The following is a 17812-nucleotide window of genomic DNA, read 5'->3' as shown; positions in this document are numbered from 1 at the left end:
CACCAAGACAAGCTTGATATTAAGACAGTTTCTTTTCTGATGTAACAATGAGAAATTCTTCTGATTTTTTTGGCTCAAATAATGCTTCTTAGTAAAATTTAAGTTAGGAGGTAAACGGGCATTTCTTAGGAGAGAGTAACTGACTTATAGTTCATTAGTGTGCCAATGTAAATTAATATACATTGGGAACAAATCAATTTGAGAAGTTACCATTTAAAAATGGTTAAATCAGAGAGTCGGCATGTCTTATTAGAGGCAGGTGGTAGGTGACTACCAGCAGCAAAGATAAAACAGTCTCCTTTAGAAGATCAGCGGAATTGGGATGTGCTGTTACAGGAGACAGCATTTCTGTTTTGCTCTTTAAAGGGTTATCCGATCATTCATTTTCAAATCGTATGAGGAACATTCTGAGTTCTGACCCAGAACAATTAAATCCTAAGGAAGCTGGTATCTGCATGTCCAGTGCTCAAGTTACTCGTAAGATCACCACGTCCTTCGTGTGAAATCAGAATCACAGAATGTAAGAACAGGAAGGAAGTGGGGAAATAATCTATTTCAACCTCGTTTGTTGCTCAGGGCAACAAAATGGCTTGACTAGGAAGGCACATGGCAGAGAAGAGAACCAAACTCTCCCTGTAGGAGCCACTGCCTTGTACGATGCCAGGGAAAGCCATTTACACAGACCAGTGGTTTTCAACCTAGGGTCCCCTCAGGGGACACAGGGCCATTCTGGAGGCCATTGTGGTTGTCACCACTGGGCGGGGAGAGTGGTGTTGGGCAGAGGCCAGAGATGCTGCTAAACACCTTACAGGACAGTCCGCCCCACTCCCACTGCCACCTAGATCATTTCAGCTGTTCATATTCCAGCTCTTCCCTTTCCTCCGTGCCCATGCTCTGTGCTTTGTGAAACCTCTTCCACCTGCCAACCGATCACTTCCTGAAGCTTAGTAATTGCCCTCTGCTCTTGTCTTTCTTTACCGTGGTTAATTGTTGCCAGGGCTAACTTTACCACTTCTGCGCCTAATGTCCTATGCATCTGCAAACGTGTCTCTGTTCGCTTGTTTTGTCCCTGGTCTTGCTGCTGTCCACCACAACAGACACGACAATGCTGGCTCTGACTAAATATCCGAATAACACCCAAAGGACAGATGAAAAGCAGAGCTCATGACTGCCCTCTCTTACTGCGCACCTACTAAATGCTGGATACTCAGCACTATCATTTCCTCCTCCATTTAGCAAGAGCCGCCCCTGTCTCCTGCTCCCACTCAGCCGGCTGCTCGTCCTCACCTCTGCCACCTTACAAGGAACACTCACTCCTGCTGTCCTATCAGTTCCCGGTGCTGGTTAGCACTTTGGTCTGGGGGTTAAGAACCAGTCTGTTTGCTTCTTACCAGCTGTGAGACTTCAAGCCAGTTTCTTAACTGCTGCAAGCCCTTAGTTCCTTAGAGGGAAAATGGGGCTTAAAAGGGGTATCTATGGTGTCTACCTCCAAGGGTCACCAGGAGGATGAACTTAAAGAACGTGTGTAAAATTCTTAGGGCATGTCAATACTGTAGTGGTTCAGCGTTAGCTATATGTAAATTATGATCACAATCATTTTTATTTGGACCAGCTTCATCTTTGAGTAATCTTTTAGGCTCCGGGAGTATAGAGTTTGGGATGACGGACAGAAGCCTGGAATTTCACACCTGAATGGTGGACACCCAGGTGGCCGATGGGGGGGGGACTGTTGGGGTGACTCAGTCCAATTCCTCGTATTTTTCTGCAAGTGACAGAGGTCTGTCTGGTGGTTTCAGACCCAGAGCTTGTGTTCACACGTCTGCAGGAGAGCCCATTCAATGCCATTTCTGACCTGCCAGGAGTGTACTGCGTACCCACACCTCTGAATAGCGCGTAGGTCCCCTGGCAACGAACAAATGCTTTGAAGCGATAGGGGGAAAGGTGATTTTACATGGTGTTCCTGGTTAATCCAATCTCAAAGGATTTAAATGCCTGAAAACTTTTTTTTTTTTTAACTATTTTTTAGGTAGATACTAGATGCTGCCCCACTCACTGCCCAAGACAGCAGAAGTTTTGCTTAGAGCAAGCCACTCGGAGACGATGTGAGCGGGGACTGCTTATTTGTCATTTGCACACTTGAAAACAATGTTCAAATTCACTGGAATTTGGATGGAACGCTAGTCCATACAGTCCTCAGGCCGAAGAAGTATGGCAAGGCGTACATATGGCTGCTGACTTGGGTGAAGCCTATGCATATGTGCTCACCTTCTGAAAGATATCAAAAGACAAGCCTTAAGCCCAGCAAGCATTTAGTGGCATTTAGAACCAGACAGTAATTCCCTTTAAATTTTGTGAATTTTCTCATTGAGTTACATCAGATGTGAATAAAGCTTGGAAGTTAGTAGAGCAGAATATTGGCAAAAGAAAGAGTAAATACCTGAGTCCTCAGAATTCATGCAGGGAACATATTAAACTTGCTTCTTGGTATTTAAATGCAATGTTTAGCCATAGTAAATGCACATGCTTAAAACGACGTTAGTCACAAATCATAAAGTTGTGCATTCAATTCACAGCATTAATTCAAAAACAAAGACATGGTCAAGTTTTCACACTGCCTAGTAATTACAGAAAGACACTTACAGTCTTCAAGAAGTTTTGCTTTTTCCCCATCAATATCAGCAGGTGAGTGGGCAAACAGGATTAAAGAAAACCAGATGTTAGTAATAAGAACGTTAGAACCCTGGAGACCAAAGGGGTATCTCGTCTATTTGGTTTGACCTAAAAAATCAGTACAGTGAAAATGGCAGTTGTGGAGTCGTAAAAGGAAGACACTCCCAATAATGGTTTTGTTTCCTCCTGTGGCAGCGATCCCGCATAAACATGTGGAAGAACAAAAGGAATGCTGTAGGCAAAAAAAAAAAAAAAAAAAAAAAAAAAAGGATTCTTCTAGGAATGGGGATGGCTAATTCCATTCCATACATGTTGTGCCGGACAAGTAATTATGTTCAATTTGAAAAATAGCTGGAATCTGCAATTAATCTGAGTTGTCACATACTGCGTCGCGTCTGATCCTATTATCCCAGACACCACTATGCACGTGGTCATAATGCCTAACAATGGGACAGCACTACAGTGACAGTGCTCCATCCGTGCCAAACGCAGCACTGATTTTCAGTTGTTTCTATTTCTGTGGTTCGTCTCCAGGTCGGGAATGGAACTTTTCAGCCGGTAGCATATTTCTGCTTCAGAATCCCTCCTCACCCAAGGGCTGCTAGGACCCACATCAAGGAGCAGCTCATGCAGAAGGGGTGTAGGGGACAGGGGCAGGGAAGAAATTACATTAGCATGCAATTCAAATGATTCTGCAGTGCCGCCTGTCACTTCTACTTGTAAAGGTTAATACAGGAGCGGCATTGTCCGTGACTTTCTTTTCATCATGGTGATGCCTCTTCTCCATTAGCAGCGGTAATTGAGTTAGCCGTAGGTGACTGTTCCCCTCTGATGGTTAGATTAGGCAGTCAGATTAAGGGAGAATATATTTAACACAAGAGAGAACAAAAGCCCATTTCTCTCAAGGGCTTTTGTCTCTCTCCTGGTAGGGCAAATGCTTACTTAGGCAATCCAACTCCAATGGCCTTAGCCAATCATACGTTTTTGTTTTTGTTTTTAACTGAAATGAAGGGCAATGAATGAATACTTTATAATACTTTATAATACTTTAATAAATAAATAACGAGATGTTGCATTTTATCCTTTAGATATGGTCCTTTAGACCATAGATGCGTGGCAAAGGAGGTCTCCAGGGAGCGGGGCAGACCACATCCCTTCTTAATGTCTTCCCACTGGCACTTGCAACATCCTTTGGCAAAAAAATGAAATTCCCGACAATGGAACGGCCCCCAAGAAAGTGCTATCTTCCTTGCACCTTGGAAAGCTTGCCAAGCAGATGTCCTATTCAGGAAGCAAATGGATTTAAAGAGGTCATGGAGATCAACAGTAAAGGATGAATCTGAAGTACAGTAATTGTCCAAATTTGAAATTCTGCTTCCATTGCAAGAGAAGGGACCGGTTGGAATCCAGCATTATCTTTATTGTTCACTGCCAGGCCACCCAGAGAAGGAAGAGCTCAGCATGTACTCTACTATCAGGAAGGGGTGGGGGGGGGGGGGCTGGAGGCTAAGACAGTAGTCCCCGCTGTCCCATTTTAAATTGTGTTTTTGCAGATGACTTGTTTTTTTCTCAAAATTTACCTTTTGGTCTTTGATCACATCTTTTAAGCCAAAGATCTTTCTCTAGGCTGCAGATAAGACACACGTCCTACATCCAGACTCCTACTTAAAGGGACTTTTGCCTTGTTGGAATCAAGAGAAATGAACTGGGGCACCTGGGTGGCTCAGTCGGTTGAGTGTCCGACTTCGGCTCAGGTCATGATCTCACAGTTCGAGGGTTCGAGCTCTGCGTTGGGCTCTGTGTTGACAGCTCAGGGCCTGGAGCCTGCTTCGGATTCTGTGTCCCTTGCTCTCTGCCCCTCCCCCACTCATTCTCTCTCTCTCTCTCTCTCTCTCTCTCTCTCTCAAAAAAAAAATAAAATAAAATAAACATTAAAAATTTTTTAAAAAGAGAGAAATGAATTATGGGTAGTTTGGGGATACTGAGGAGCATGGGGTTGGCTGAGAAAACATCCCCCAATCTTTCCAGAGCACCCTGAGTGCATGACGGGAGAGGGTGGAGTAGTGGGAAGGGGATAAGTGGGGACATCCCCATGGCCGTTTTAAAGTGATTGAGTTTTCTTGAAGGACTGCTTCGATCAAGAGTCGCCTGTTGGATCAGGGGAGCCCACAATTCGCTCCTTTTCCATCCCCCCCCCCCCACATGGTATACAAAAGGCACCTGAGGAGGAAGAAAGATAATGATAGGGAGGGGACAATGGTCTGACCAGTTCAATGGCCATTTCTATGGTGAGACTCTTTATAAACACCAGGTGCTTGGAGGTAAAAGCCAAATTAATTTTGATTAGCTTTTCAGTATCACACAGACACCTTCTCCATTCACACGGCTCACAGTGATGGGAAATGCTGGGGAGGCTTTAACTCCCAGGCCTAACAGCTTTGAAACGTTAATACTTACGATCAAGTGGTACTTCCAGTGCACTAATCATCTGGCACAGGAAGAGAATCAGGGCCACTCTGCCTGCAGGTAAGCGCTTCTTTTTCGGCATTATTTTAAGCTGCATTAGCTGAACTCCTGCTGAGACCCACAGACTGTATTTCCTTTAATTCTTTCGCAGAAGATTTGCGTGCAACGTTTAAATAATGTTCATGCAGGGAACTGAAAAAGGGTAGGATAAGAATTATGGTGTATTAAAAAAAAAAAGAAGGCAACGAGAGGAAGTCTGCAGCACAGAAAATCAGTTCTGTATTATACATGAACTCCAAAAAGGAACTAACGTTTAAATATTTAACTCTCAAGGCTGGAATAATCATTTATTCATACGTCAGCTAAAATCAGGTCAGAAGCATTTGTAGTGATGTCAAGTAAAATCTGTCTACTTGGCCATCCTTACGGTTTTCCCATTTAAAATATCTGCTTTTATATCGGAGGCCTACCATGTCATTCCTAATAGGAAAAAAAGCTGGGCGTATAAATCGATTGGCAACTGAGGGAAGAGGGAAGGCCTAATGGCTTCTCCATGCTAGAGATTATCTTTGGGAAAGTCCAGGGCACTGTGGCAAATTTGCTTCAAACCCCAAACACTCATTTACCAGGTGAACAGCCAACAATCAGGGCCTTCCCCTTCCCTCACTGAGACTACGGTGGCAGGCACACCCGAGGCTCCAAGTTCCAGGCCTTTCTCACCACAGTCACCCCCCTCAACAGTGGGATCTACCAAATAAAGTTCAATACATCCTTAAACAGAAAATAGAAAAACTTCAGCGATCTGGTCTCAATTTATCCTGCCAACCTTGTCTTGTCCTGTTGGCATAGAGCTATTTTTTTTGTTTGATAGTTGGCTTCTGCTTCCCTTTCTTGGATCCGTCCTGCAACATGCCCTGAATTTTCCCACCTTCTTGCCTTTGTTCACTCTGTTCCTTCTGCCTGGAATGCCCTCTCCACCATATTTCCCTATCAAAGTCCAAGTTATTTCTGTATAGATCACCTAATATTGAAACATTAGCTGATCAACCACACTAGAAGTCATTTCACCCCCACTAAGAATTCCTGAAATTCCTTTTTAAAAAAACTGTTTATTTATTTTTCAGAGACAGAGATTGTATGAGCGGGGGAGGGGCAGAGAGAGAGAGAGGGAGACACAGAATACAAAGCAGGCTCCAGGCTCGGAGCTGTCAGCACAGAGCCCGATGCAGGGCTCGAACCCATGAACTGTGAGATCATGACCTGAGCTGAAGTTGGACGCTTAAGTGACTGAGCCACTCAGGCACCCCTGAAACTCCTTGTTTTAATAATTTAATCGTGATGTATATTATACAGATAGATGCAAAGATAAATAGACTTTTTTGATACGCATGCTCTCTCCCCTACTCCTTCAGGCAAAGGTGGTGCCTCTCCCACTTCTGTATCCCTCTCCCATCACCCAACATAGTGTGCCTCACACATGAACGTGTTCGCCCCACACAGAAGAACATGAGCACACACACAATATAGACCTCTGTCCCACAGCCAACTCCTTCCTGGAATGACAGATTCAATCGTGACTTCTCATTAATGAAGACAGAGGGGAGTGACCAATGGCTCTCTCGAGAACGTAGAGGGATGCTGTTATTGCAGACGACGATAGCTCCCACAGCTTAATTACTGAATGACTTGTGCGATTTTCATTGTCTGTGTAATTGTGTCTTTTTCTAATATCCATCTTCCCCACTAAACTAAAAGTCTCCTAAAGGGAGGGAGGACTGCACCTTTACTGTTCCCTATTATGTCCCCAGAGCCCATCACAGTGCCTGGCACATGGTACAGAGTAAATGAGTATTTGTAGGAAAAAAAAGAAAGGTTTTGAGAAAGGGGAAAGAAATAGAGATTTCAGATCTTTGAGGATGAGGTTGTATTCAGATAGTCTGACTGCCATCTACCTAAGGCTATATTTATATTTACACTATTGGGTATGAAAACCAAACCCTTGTCTATATGGTCAACTTAGTTCTCCTATCATGCCTGTATATGGAATACAGTTTATATGTATAAAAGAAAAATGAAACAATCCGGATAACGTGTTTTACTAGCAACTGAGTTCTGATTTGAACACGATTACAGTTATAGTTGGGACACCTTTTGGTAACCAAACACCAAAAAAAGAACTTACTATACTACACAGAGACATTATATGTATATAAATCTGTTTCCTGAAGGAAATATCCATATTATGTGGTTTCATTTCAGAGCCAAGAAATTTGTCTTTCCATTTACAATACATGAACAATCACGCCCATTAAACATTGAGAGGCAGATTGAGAAGCTCCTCCAACTATTTCCAACCAAAATATACACCAGTCTTTCTCTGTGTGCAAAGCATATCTGTATCATTTCATCAGATTTACTTAGGTCTCTCGTGATTTTTCTGTGGAACACTAACTCTGAATTTCAACATAAACTTTAGGGAAAATACAAATAAATGGTGCAAATGACTCTAAAACAAGTTGATGTTACAAACCACACAGATTGAGAGGAAACTACAGAATCCAAGGAAACAATGACATACCTTCCTGCTTTCTATGTCAGTTTATTTCACTTAAGTGCCTTACTCTCTGGAAGAGGTGCCGGGGAACGAAAACACTTTCTAAAAGATGCACTAATAAATTATAATGCTCACACGGTCTTAAGCAACCACCTACAATTTCTAAATTCTTAATTTATTATTTACTTTGCCTGCATGCCTTAACTCTTCATTCTTCAAAGAGAGGAAACCGCTAAGCAGTTTCATAGACAAGGAAGTATCTTTTGACCCACACTACCTTTTCAGACGCTGTAGGGAATAAAATATTGCCGTAAAATCACAGTGTTGCATAAAGAAAAAAATTAAAATTGTAAGAGAAACTGAGAAAGGACTTACTTGAAGAGACATGAGTAAATCCTCACAATGAGAGGGGGCTGTAAGCTAGATGAAGTGTTTCTTCGGAAGCAGTAAGTTAACTGCAACAACTGTGTCCAGTGTAGCTTCTGTTTGGAGAGGACAAAGCCACTGCCCTCCCCATCCTAAGACTCCTGCCTATGGAAAATCACTCACTCCTCCTACATATGCCATCAGAGGTGAAAGACTCCATGCCTAAGGACAGCATTAGGTCCCCAGCACTCACTCAAAGTGAGAATCAAACACAGCTACAGAAAATTGAGCTTCCTCTCCGTAGGAGTGATGTGTTCGGCATGTCTCACAAAGAAAAACCGCTGCTTCTGTGCTCTCAGTATTGATGTCAACGCCCTGCCCTGTTAGGAGCCCATCTGCCCTGTGGTCCTACCTTGCAAGGTGACGGTCATCCTCTCTTACCCGAGAACTGTGAATCAACACTACCCGGCTTATGCAATTACATTAAAACGAGTGAAACCGCACTTGGAAGTAGCAGGCATCATGTTCAGTCAAGGCTAACGAGTATGTTAGTACAACACAGCTTGAAATTTACAAAAAAATGCCTGTGCAGACATTTTAAAGCATGCTTGAATGAGACAAATGATAGGTCGGTCTTTGCAATATAATTCACCCTGATATTTAAAACCACATATACTGTTAAAATGACCCCGGAGTATTGATAAACAGAAAAGCCTTTTAATATTTCTCCTCATTTAACTCCATTCAAAGCAACTCTTTGCCTGTTGCCTACAGACGGGAAAGAAAAATCTCCCTTCTTTGGTAAACTTTTCATCATTGGAAAGGAAATACAAGTCAAGGTTCCCTTATTTCTTTTTGCCTAAAATACATATTAAATCGTACAACAAATGCTCCCCTGCATTGTTTACCATATATTTTAAAAGAATTCATATTAATCCCAAGAAACATAGCTCTTCTGTTACCCATTAAGAAGTCTTGTCATTTGAAAGAAAATAAATCTTTGTTTTTCTCTCAAGTGAAAGATGAAATTATTTTCATTAAGAAAATATATCAGCTTTTAACCAGAACTGGAAGGCCATGCATTAATCACCATTTTATTCTGGTCTGTTTGTGCTTTTTTGGCGTCCCAACATGGGTGGTTCAATGCTGACTGTGCAACGTAACACAATCTATTCTCTAAGCCAATAAACAAATATGCTTATGTGACTGGATGCCCTTTGGCACACTAATTGTTGCTTTGGTGACCCATCAGTGTCTGGCCTCACTAACTGGCCACACTAACTGAGTGTGACATCATCTTGACTGTGAAAGGCATTTTTCAGCAGTCAACTTAGGGATGGTTACTTTCTATATTTTGTTAAATGTTTACCATAAGAATGAGCGCATTAATGTCCATTCTAGCCCATGCTTGTGCTTTTCAATCACAGATTTTTGAGTCTGAGACTATGGAAGGAAGGTCAATGGGAAATGGACAATGACTTTGCATAATGAACACATCAACAAAGTCACACTTAAATCTACACACAACTACATTACCATGAAAACGCCTCAGAAAAAGTAGTCTGAGATTATGTGCCCACAGCAGTTGTAACGGTCTCTTCAAATAACAAAGCCAACTTTGTGAAGCACCAGGAACATGTTTCTAATTTCCTCCTAGCCCAAAGGGATGTCCTATAGTAGAGTTTCAACAAGGAATCTGGTACCTAGAAGCTAGAATAGTATTCAAGGAAAGATGGACAATTAACAGGTGTTTTTACCCAAATAATAGATGATAGAACACGTCTCGATAACAGTTCAAATCTTCATTCCTCAGACCACTATAACTGGTTCTCTTATTTGACATCCATAGAAACCCCAGAAAATAGGAAAGCAAGTATGGTGCCCACTTAATAGATGAGAAGAAAAAAAAAGCCGATCACAATGGCTGTGTTTCATCGAGCACCTTCCATGTGCCAGGAATCACACGGAGTTTGCTCCACGCATTCACTTATGTCATCTTGCCAATAACCCCAAAAGGTAAACTCTATTACACCTCCCGATTTACTGATAAGGAAGCCGAGGCGCAGAATGGTAAAGTCACCTGCTTAAGGACACACACCCGGTATGTTAAGTGCCAGACCCAGAGCTCCGGTTCTGGGAAGGTCTGGAACTTCCAGCCGGCTCACATCGCCACACCCTGAGAAGCTCCTGGCATTTCCCTCCCTCTCATAGTTTCTGATTTTGCATTTAACTAAGAAGCAAGTAGAATTACCAAGTTTAGCCACTGGTGTTAAAAGAAAAAAAAAAACCCTAATGGTTTCTGAATATAGATATACATATAGAGAGATCAGACAGAAGATCTTCACGGCGCTGCCCATAGCATGACTCCGGGGGCCTCTTCATGTGGGAATCCACATGAATAGTGTCAGCTGGAATTGTACCACATGCTGGCTGGGGCCTTTTAAAGGAACTGCTAGTGAGGACAATGTGGAGAAGACACGCTTCACAAAGTTAATTTTAAAAGTAGGCGATATATGCACATGGTACAACATTCATAAGGTACAAAAGATCATAAATTCAAAGTAAGCAACCTAGTTTCTCCCTGAGAGGGTTATTACTAACCAAGTTTTGCAAATCCTTCTAGAGCTATTTCATGATAAGGATAAACATACGTAAAATAAGATCTTAAAGACCTCCTGAATTTAGAAAAATTTATACAAGCCCTTTTGTCACTGAGGTTAGAGCATCAGAAATACCAACGCCTTTTAATGAGATCTAACCTTTTGCAACCCATGAAATGATTTGGATGCTGGCTTTTTTTCCTCACACATCCTTTGTTTAGCATAGCCAATTACAAGAAAGGAAATAGTAGGCAATGATATAATCGAGAGATCTAAGACAAAGGATAAAGCATGCTTAACGAAAAGTCCACGTGGGTGAGACTAACAGCGACCCTGACCAAGGATGGCACCTGTTCACACTTGTACAGCCAGTTATCTGCGGACAGCCGTCAGGATCAGCTGCAAGGGTGGGAGAGCTGACTGGAGAGGAAGGGTGGGTGCGGTGAGAGAGAAAGGGAACAGCGCCTCTCAAAGGAAGACCTTCTCCTCCCACCTCCAAATCCAATCACAATTAACTATGAATGAACGGGTGGCTGTAATGCTCTAAATGCTCACTACACTCCCTTTGTCCTTCTGCGTTGACCCCACCATCCTGACCAAGGCTAGAAGAATCAGGGGTGGGTGTCTGACCAAGGTAGCAGCCATGTTGAGCGTGTGAGATGACTGGGCTGTTTTAAAGGGCTGAACAGTGACCAACAAAGTGGTAACAAATTCGTCTCTCAGGGGGAGGGTAAATACAAGGCAGAAAGGTCGAGTGAGTCAATAGTTTGGAGCGGGAACAAAGGCCAAAGATCATACAGAGACAAGGCAGCATGAGAAGCCCTGAGTAAGCAGAGGATATGAGGTGTCCAGAGCAGAAGGAGGCCAGTGGGCAGCCACAGGATCAGTCGAAACAGGGACAGGTTGTTGCTGAGTGACTGCAGCATCACGGAACACCTGAAAGGTGGTAACAAGTGCCTACTCCTCTCGAACCATGACAACCAGGCCTCTAACACTCCTGGTACCCCAGGCAATGTCCCAATTTTCGATGAGGTTTGCCAGAATAGTGGTTCTGGTTGAAGCCTCTTCCTGTCTTTCTTGCATCTTATAAACTGAATCAAGCCTTCGATCTAGCAGGACAGATAGACTGCTACATAGGTGGCCCACTCCTCACAGCATCCATACCCATACCTCTCACAAAGACGCTGGGTTTGGTCACATGACATACTTTGGCCAATGGGATTTTAGCAAGAATTATGCAAGCAGAGGTGTGGTGAGCATTTGCACACTGGGGCTTAGGCTCTTGTAAGTTCTCTCTGGGAGGCCTGAGCCGCACTACGGAATGTTGAGAGGCCAGCGGAAAGAGGCCCTGGGGGGGACGAAACACCACTGTGGACTTTCTGGGCCCACCTGAATTCCCGGCTGAAAACCACCGAGCAAGTAGCTTAGTAAACCACATGCAGCAGCAGAACCATCTGAGAACAGAGAACCAGATATTAACCATCTAAGGGTTAACAAACCCTCAGAATTATGAAAAACAACAAATTGTTGTTTCAAGCCACAAAACTTTGGGTTGTTACACAGCCACAGGTATCTGGAACAATTAACAAGATACACTGAGACAGGCTGTCTCTTGTAACCAGAAAGACTTTAATACACACATTTGAGAGGGCTGATGTGTCCAAGGCACAGATCTCCTTATGAGATTATGGCCGGAACCACAGGAATTCTAAATGAAGAGTCTGGCAATGTAGGTTTTTCCCTCTGAAATGAGCTATCCTTCTGTTTTCTCCTGGATATGCTTCCTTGTACACATATTGGTACAGCCAAGAGGCACAGACTTAAGTTACATTTCTCATGCAAAACTTAAGACGGTTACCACTGACGTCAAACAAATTTCCTTGCATGGAAACAAATGTGGTTTATGCCTAATTTAGAGTCTTAGATATTGTATCAGTTTATTTCTAAGGCAGAAAAGGCAAACACAGAGCTAGAGAACAGGGTGAGAGAGAGAGAGCTCGGTGTTGTTAGTCTACCCCTCCCACCTTCCCATGTTATCAGTGCTAGGAAAGGTATATTATCATAAACGAACTAGCTGGAAATCCTTCATTCCAGCCGGAGGCGATTTCACATAAAGAACAGATCTCCGTTACTTGCCGATATGCATTTTGCACTACAAAGGATTTATCAGCAAAACAGGGGAGTAATTCATGAAATATTTAACTCCTACTGCACTTCGTTTTCTTTAAACAGGCCATGTGGAAATCTGCATTTATAAAAAAAATAAATCAATAAGTGATCCTTTGCTTCCAAAAGAATTTGTCAGATTTACTCCAGACAGCATCTTGCTCCTTAGCATTGAAAATACAATTCAGTTTCCAGGAAATGAAATATTAGCTCCTCAGGAGTCCATATTCTCTATGAAAGCTAAGCACACAAACGCATGGATGTTAGAAACAATTTTCTCCACGATGTTGAAATTTAATCAACCCATCGATCAAAGCTTTAGAATACTCTGCTGAGTGTTGTGTGTGCTAAAAGATACTGACTTCTCAGGAACCACTTTTTCTATGAGAAGATCACATTCTATTTCTCCTACTATTGAAAAGGGCTCTGTAGAAAGGATTTATTCCACTATGCAGTGAAAGAAATGGCATTTCCAAGAGCCGATTTAGGAACGCCAGCAAGAACAAAGTATTTTGGGTCCAAGTGTCCTGCTTCCCGGAATAATTGGGACAGAAAAGCCTCTGGTTTCTATCAAAGTTGGTTGATAACAACCTTACACTTAGAATTACTGCCTTTTTGTGTCTCTTCAGTTCCATTTTCATGGAACCATTTTTGTGGGTAAGCTGAGCATTTATTTCCTAAAGACAAACATTTGTGCCTTTCTGGAAAGAGAGCCGGGAAGTAAGAAGGGAACGTGACATAGGAGGACAAAGACAAAGCAATAAAAGATACACCATAGGTGTAAGAAATTTCCAAGTTACATTATGAGTATCTTTTTTTTTTTTTTTTTGGTTTTGAAATTATGGCTATTCACCAAGAAACTAGGCAGAAAAATACCCGCAAAAAATAATTCTCTTAAGCACATGAAAGGAATCTCAAAGATTTCCAGGGCAACTTCTGTAAGGGCTCATGCTTTGAACATCTCTCAGGTCTCCTCCAGCCCTGGGCTTTGGAGTGTGAGCTCTGTGCCTGTGTTAATGAAGCAGAGCCAAATAAAGCAGCTACCCAGAGTATAGCCATTGACATGCCCCCGCAGGAAAATAAAACCAAGACCAGAACTTGGAAAAAAAAGAGACCCAAGCATCAGATTCTGCGAGGCCACTGGTTATTAAATCTGATGAAGCCTGGCAAGGCAGAGATGGACACATGAGTATCAGGTGCACGTGACCATCTCAACAAAGGGCAGAATGACGTGGGCGGGGAGGCAAGTCTGTGTCCAGTCTCTTCTCAGAGAGGAGGAGGCGTGGGGCTCCCGCAGAGGCTGAGCAGTGGTTTCTGAGTCCGGCTACCACTTGCTGAACCTCCTGTGGCCAGTGGACATCACTTGGGCAATAGGAGAGGCAATATTTTGTGGAGAAGGGATTCAAAGCCTGGAAGAGCAGCCAGCAGAATCTAGAAATGCAAGGGGCGGGGGAAGAACAAAACCAGCAGAAAGGTGAGAGGCGGCGGGAAGGACACCCAGGGATACCACTAAGAATAATGTTGGAGACAGAACCCAAAGACATTCCTAGAGCTAAAAAGAGTATTAGGTGTGAGTGCAGAGAATGCTCACGTACAGGAGGCAATGAATAGTTGAAGGCCCTCTTTCTCCTGCCTGGTCAGGTGGCTCAGGATTAAGCCAGTAAACACTGGGGATCTGACACCAAAAGCAAAGGCAACAAAAGCCAGAATAAACAAGTGCGACTATGTCAAAAGAAGACACACAGATGGCCAACAAATACATGACGAGCTTCTCACTATCACTAATCATCAGGGAAATGTAAAATAAAACCACAGTAAGACATCACCTTACACTTGGTAGAATGGATATTATCTAAAAGACAAGAAATAAGTGTTGGTGAGGATGTGGAGAAAAGGGAATCCTTGTACACTGTTGGTGGGAATGTAAATTGGTACAGCCATTCACTTAAAAAAAGGTTGGATAGTCAGGAGAGCTTGTGACTCTTGATCTCAGGGTTGTGAGAGCAAGCCCCACATTGGGAGTAGAGATTACTTAAAAATAAATAGAAATAAATAAATGTGATGTGATTTTATATAAATATACATATACGTACATACACACAAACAAGGGAATGCTATTTAGTCATTAAAAAATGAAATCCTGCCATTTGTGACAACATGGATGGACCTTGAGGGCATTATGCTAAGTGAACTGAGACAGAGAAAGACAAATACCACATGATCTCATTCCGTGTGGAATCTGAACAAAGCAAAGCAAAACAAAACAAAATAAAACAAAACAAAAAACCAAGATCCTAAGTACAGCGAACAGACTGGTGGTTGTCAGAGGCAGGGGGTGGTTGGGGTGAAATGGGTGAAGGGAGTGAAAAGGTACACACTTCCAGTTATAAAGAAATAAGTCAAGGGGATATACACATGGACAGCATGATGACTGTAGTTAATAACACGGCATTGCCCATTTGAAAGTTGCTAAGAGAGTAAATTGTAAAAGTTCTTAGCACAAGGAACATATCTTGTAACTATGTGTGGTGACGAATGTTGGCTAGACGTTATTGGGGTGATCATTTCACAACATACACAAATGTCAGATCATTATGGCATACACCTGAAACTCATAGAATGTTGTGTGTAAATTACACCTCAATTAAACGAACTGCCATCTTCTCATGCAAACAGCAAAATGTGCAGGGAATTTTAGAGGATTTAATTAAATTTAACTCAATCTGAGAATCAATTATGTACAGATCAATGGCTGCTTGGGGGTGGTCAGAGAGGACAGGTAGCAAACAGGCAAGGGGAAGCTGCGGTTTTGGGGTTTTTTGTTTTTTGTTTTTAGGAGGGAGCTGTTTTGAGCAGTGCTCAGCAGAATGGATGCTATAAGGCTTCCGAAGCCAAGTTATAATTGTGTAAAATGACAATAATATACCTGCCCTCCTAACCGCGATCATCACCACAACCACTAAACCATAAAACAGGCTGCCAAGCCCCAGTTGCAGCATCCAGATGATTCTTGGTCATTTTAAAGAAATAAAAGTCAATAGTTTTCCATCCTTGTGTCAAAGGATGGAAAAGAAGAGCTCTTTGACCTTCATTAGGGAGCTTCTTAAAATATAATACTAAAAGTATAATCCAGAAAAGAAAAAATAATAAATTAAACATCATCAAAATTAAAAACATTTGTTCTTCAAAAGACGGCAATAAGAAAATGCCAAGCCAAGCCACGCACTAGGAGACCAGTATTTATAATCACAAATCTAATAAGGGACTTGTAGCCACAAAATATAGAAAACTCTTACAACTCAAAAATAAGAAGACAATTCGATTTTTAAAAATGGGCAAAAGATATAGGTAGGCACTTCCCCAAGGATATACACATGGCTAATAAACCCATGAAAAGATGTTTGATGTAATTTATCATTACGGAAATGCAAATTACAAGCAGATGAGATACCACGATGCACCCACCTGAAAAGTTGTATTCAGAAAGACTGATTATATCAAGTACCAGTCAAGATGGGGAGTAACTAGAATTTCGGGACATCGCTATGGGAATGTAAAAAGGTATCGCCACTTTGGAAAAAGTTTGGCAATTCTTAAAAGTTAAACATACACTTACCATACAACCCAGCAATTCCACTCCAAGGTATTTAAGACTGATGAACCAGAAGTCCGCATAAAGACTTGTATGCACACGGACACAGCAGCATTTCCTATAATAACCAGCAACTGGAAACAATCCGAATGTCCACCAACGGGTGAAAAGATAAACACGACAAGGTATATTTATGTAACGGAAAACTCAACAGTAACAAAGAATGAATGGCGGATATATGTGTCAACACGGGTACAACCTGAAAATTATGCAAAGTGAAAGAAGCCTGACACAAAAATGTGTATGATTCCATGTCTATGAAGTTTCTAGAAAGGTAAAACCATAGAATCAGAAAACAGATTAGCGGCTGCCCGGGTTTGTGGGGTGGGAGGTAAGAATGGGTAGGAAGAAAATCTTTGGAAGGTGACGGTAATATTCTAAACTAGACTGGAGTGAAGTCTGCACAACGGTATTGATTTACTAAAATTCAGCGAACTACACTTAAAAGGAGTAAATTTTACGGTATGTAAACTATATCTCAATAAAACTATAAAAAAGAAAAATAACTTCAGACACCTTGTGTTTTCCAAATAAAGACACACTCCAGAGGTCTTCCCCGCCCTGACACGTGCTCTCACATATTACACTACTTCTAGTCCCAGTATGAGTTAAATACATCTATTTCCAAACAAAGTTAAGCATTACTAAGAGAAATGGTAACCAATATATTAGTTTTTGAGGCTAGCTGAATTTTTGAAGAGGTGATTTCAAGAGGACAAACGTAGAGAGAGAAATTTAGAGGGGACTATTCTAACTAAACTACAGAAGGCTAGAGAAAATAGGCTACCTTTGTGATTTTCATGAAAATGGTATTTCTATCACCATCTGCAAGTTAGTTGCCTTAACAAGGGCTCAGGACAGCTTTCAGAATTTCTCAAGATGGTTTTTATGATAAAGACCCACTTTTACATAACTCTGATTTCAAATCAGAATTACTTCGGCCTCGCCCACACTTCCATCTCATGGGAAGCAGAGAGATGATTCATCAGGGAGTCTCAGAGTGAGGACACATGCCTCCTTCACAAGCCACCATGCCTCCCCCTTGTCCCCAAGTGGCTTAGCGTGCTGACGATTACGAACACTTTTAAATATCAATGGCATTTATTTCTATCTCGCTAAGTAAAAAATGAGGCGCCAAAAGCAGAGATTTAAAAAATTAAACTTCTTGGGGCTCCTGGGTGGCTCATTTGGTTAAGCATCTGACTCTTGATTTTGGCTCGGGTCATCAGGTCATGATCTCACAGTTCACCACATTGGGCCCTGGGCTGACAGTGTGGAGCCTACTTGGGATTCTCATTCCCCCCTCTCTCTGTTTCTGTCTTCCTGGCAAAATAAATA

At 42.1% G+C, this 17812-nt stretch overlaps 1 protein-coding gene across 14 annotated transcripts in view; it reads right to left on the bottom strand.

Moving 5' to 3' along the window:
• NRCAM (neuronal cell adhesion molecule) overlaps positions 1-17812 on the bottom strand; it is a 282635-nt gene that overhangs the window by 73102 nt on the left and 191721 nt on the right. For 9 of the 14 annotated variants that reach the window (XM_078442572.2, XM_078442563.2, XM_078442568.2 and 6 more), the window contains 2 exons: positions 5128-5328; positions 2641-2658 (listed from right to left, as the gene is read on the bottom strand). In XM_078442572.2, the coding sequence (XP_078298698.1) occupies positions 2641-2658; positions 5128-5233 (124 nt within the window). In that variant the 5' untranslated portion in view covers positions 5234-5328. The remainder of the gene's footprint in view (positions 1-2640; positions 2659-5127; positions 5329-17812) is intronic. The other 5 variants (XM_078442562.2, XM_078442566.2, XM_078442565.2 and 2 more) reach the window with 1 other exon arrangement.

Source organism: Panthera onca, chromosome A2 (assembly GCF_046562875.1).
Source record: "Panthera onca isolate mPanOnc1 chromosome A2, mPanOnc1 haplotype 2, whole genome shotgun sequence".
NCBI lineage: Eukaryota > Metazoa > Chordata > Mammalia > Carnivora > Felidae > Panthera > Panthera onca.
This window is presented reverse-complemented; position numbering and strand designations above follow the sequence as displayed.